General features: G+C 61.0%; 1 protein-coding gene across 1 annotated transcript; it reads right to left on the minus strand.

The window, feature by feature from the left end:
* Positions 1-145: 145 nt before the first annotated feature.
* HYAL2 (hyaluronidase 2) lies at positions 146-2,541 on the minus strand (the record flags this gene model as incomplete). Its single annotated transcript, XM_029958269.1, has 3 exons — positions 146-840; positions 990-1,079; positions 1,738-2,541. Coding segments are annotated over 3 exons (1,293 nt in total), but the record flags the coding sequence as incomplete, so codon positions are not given.
* Between the last annotated feature and the right edge of the window lie 6 nt (positions 2,542-2,547).

Consider the following 2,547-nt stretch of genomic DNA (forward strand, 5'->3'; position numbering starts at 1 on the left):
CAGCGGGAGAGCTCCCACCCTGCAGTGCCTCTCCCGAGCTGCACACCCACCGCCAGCGCTCCCACCCCATGGTGGCCATGTCTGGCAGTCGGGTGACCCGTGGCCTCCCCCCCGCCCCAAATCAGCCCACACCTCTCCCTCTGACCAGCTTTATTCGAGGTAAAGCACTTGAGTGTGGGGCAGCACACAGGGGCTCAGCACCACACAGAACCCACTCCCCACCCCCATGTCCCTCTTGCCCCCATCCCTCTCTTTACAACAGGAGAGGGGCCCCCCTCCTCCCTCCATCCCCATTGCAACAGGGAGGGCAGAGATGGGGCAACACAGCTCTGCCCCTCACAGTGAGGGGCAGCCCTCATAACAAGCTGCCTCCCAGGCAGGGTAGTGATATCTTAAATAGGCCCCTACACCACAAAAAGGGGCAGCTCAGTCCAGGGGGGGTTAGCACCAGCTTGCAAGCAGCAACAGCACCACAAGTCCTAGTGGTGCCAGGGGCCCAGGGGCATTATTGCCAGGGCCAGTGGGCGTCTGGCAGCTACTGCCCTGCCAGCCCTGGTAGCAGTGGCAGTGAAAGTGGGTCCGTAGGAAGAGGATGTCAGCAGAGGATAGCTGGCCCTCGACCCAGAAGAGGGGGTGCTTGGGGTGGTCTGCATCCCGGCGCCGCAGCTGGAAGTTGGTAGAGTTGAGGTGGAGGAAGACATCAGCAGTGCTGTCCTGGCGCAGGCAGCGTCCCTGGCCCTGGCACAGTGTTGTGCTGCAGAGCTCTGCCGCTGTCGAGACATTCACGATGTAGCGCCCCAGGTCCCCCTCCAGGTAGTTCTTCAAAGTCTGACACAACTCCTAGGGGAAAGGGAGCACCAGGGGCGTGTTCGTGTGACACAGGGAGAGAAGCACCTCAGATGGAGAGGACAGCTCAGCCGCTGGTCCTCCTCTGGGGGCAGGTGAGCCCTTCACCCATCATCTACCTCCCATGCAGACCCCAAACCTACCCGGTTTTTGGCATCATCTGCATCACCCCAGAAAATGGCCCCGGCTGCACCCAGTGCTGCACTCTCTCCGACGGTGGAGATCAGGTCCAGCTGTGGGGACAGAGCCTGGTTAGTGCCCACAGACCCCACACAGCACCCACACTCCCAGCACAGTGTGCTCCAAAGCGTCCACTGCAGCGCCGAGGAGGCAAGACCCACCCCTGCTTCAAAGCCACGGGGAGAGGGGACTGTCCCAGCTCCTTGGGGACAAGACTTCCCAACACTGCCCTCCTCCTCAGGGGTTAAGCCAGCACAGCACAGGGGCTGTGAGCTCACATACCCCAGGGTCCTGTGGCTGCCAGGACCTGTGAGTCTTGCAGTACCTCCCAGGGACTTCTCTGGCAATGGTGACCATTGGTGCCAGTCCTGCCAGACACCCCATACCTAATGGAAGCAGTTTGTGGCATCCTATCATCCAGCCACAGAGGGGCTGAGCTGAGGGGGTCTCCCACAGTGACACCCCTTGAAGGGAAGGAAGCAGGGCTGGGCACCCCTCCTGCTTCCTGGGGCCAGCCACATGCCAAAGGGTGCTGCTCCCCACCCCATATGGAGACAGCCATGGTAGCACCATGAGGGCAGACACCAGTCTCCAGAGTCACTCTGCTCCAGGGAAGCAAGATGGAACACTGGCAGCAGAACCACCTCAGCTGACCCCAAAGCCCAGATGCCCAGGGCGTGGGATAAGGATGTCCCTGTGGTGCAGCCCTACCTGGCTGAGCACATTCAGCTTGCGGATGAAGGTGGGCCGGGTGTAGACAAAGACAGGTAGGGAGTAGTTGTCGTGGTGCTGCTGGGAGATGCGTATGGCCTCCATCACCCGTGCCCGCACGAACTTGCGGATGTTGGGAGTGGAGTCCAGGAGTGGGTCGAGGTAGATGGAGGGGTAGAGCGCTGTGCTCTCCTTCCAGAGCCACACCAGCTGGTCATTGCGGGTCTTCTCCACGTCTGGGCACTGCCCAGTGTAGCTTTCCTTGTTCTTGCTGTAGTCATGGTTGTAGCAGTCAGGGAAGAGGTAGAACCCCCAGAGCTGCTTGGGTCGGATGCTCTTGGCCTTACGCAGGGTCTTCACCATGAACTCCTGGGCAGCCGACTCAAACTCAAACACTGCCTGCTTGTTCACCTTCTCGGGGGGCCAGTCCTTGTTACGCTCTAACACTAGACTCTGTGACACCTCCCGGTAGATGTCCTTGGGCTTCCAGTTGCGAGCCCAGACAGGCCGCCACTCCTCCCAGTCAATGACGGCCAGCCCTTCCTTGGTGGGCGACTGGATGTACTTGGTGATGCCGCCCTCAAGGCGGGCCAGGTGCTCTGGCAGGTTGCTGTTTTGAGGGACACCGCCATTGACGGGCACACCCTCGCGGGTGTAGTAGGGGTAGAGCCCCAGGCGCTCCTTGTAGAAGATGGTGAGGTCCTGCCGCACAAAGCCCTCGTTGGGGGAGGCGTCCAGATCGAAGATGCTGAAGTCAAACTCCACCTGGTAGCGGGGCTTGCATTCCTGGGTGGGCACGTTCCAGGCCAC

The sequence above is a fragment of the Manacus vitellinus genome, unplaced genomic scaffold (assembly GCF_001715985.3).
Source record: "Manacus vitellinus isolate BGI_N305 unplaced genomic scaffold, ASM171598v3 scaffold_14_pilon, whole genome shotgun sequence".
NCBI classification, from domain to species: domain Eukaryota; kingdom Metazoa; phylum Chordata; class Aves; order Passeriformes; family Pipridae; genus Manacus; species Manacus vitellinus.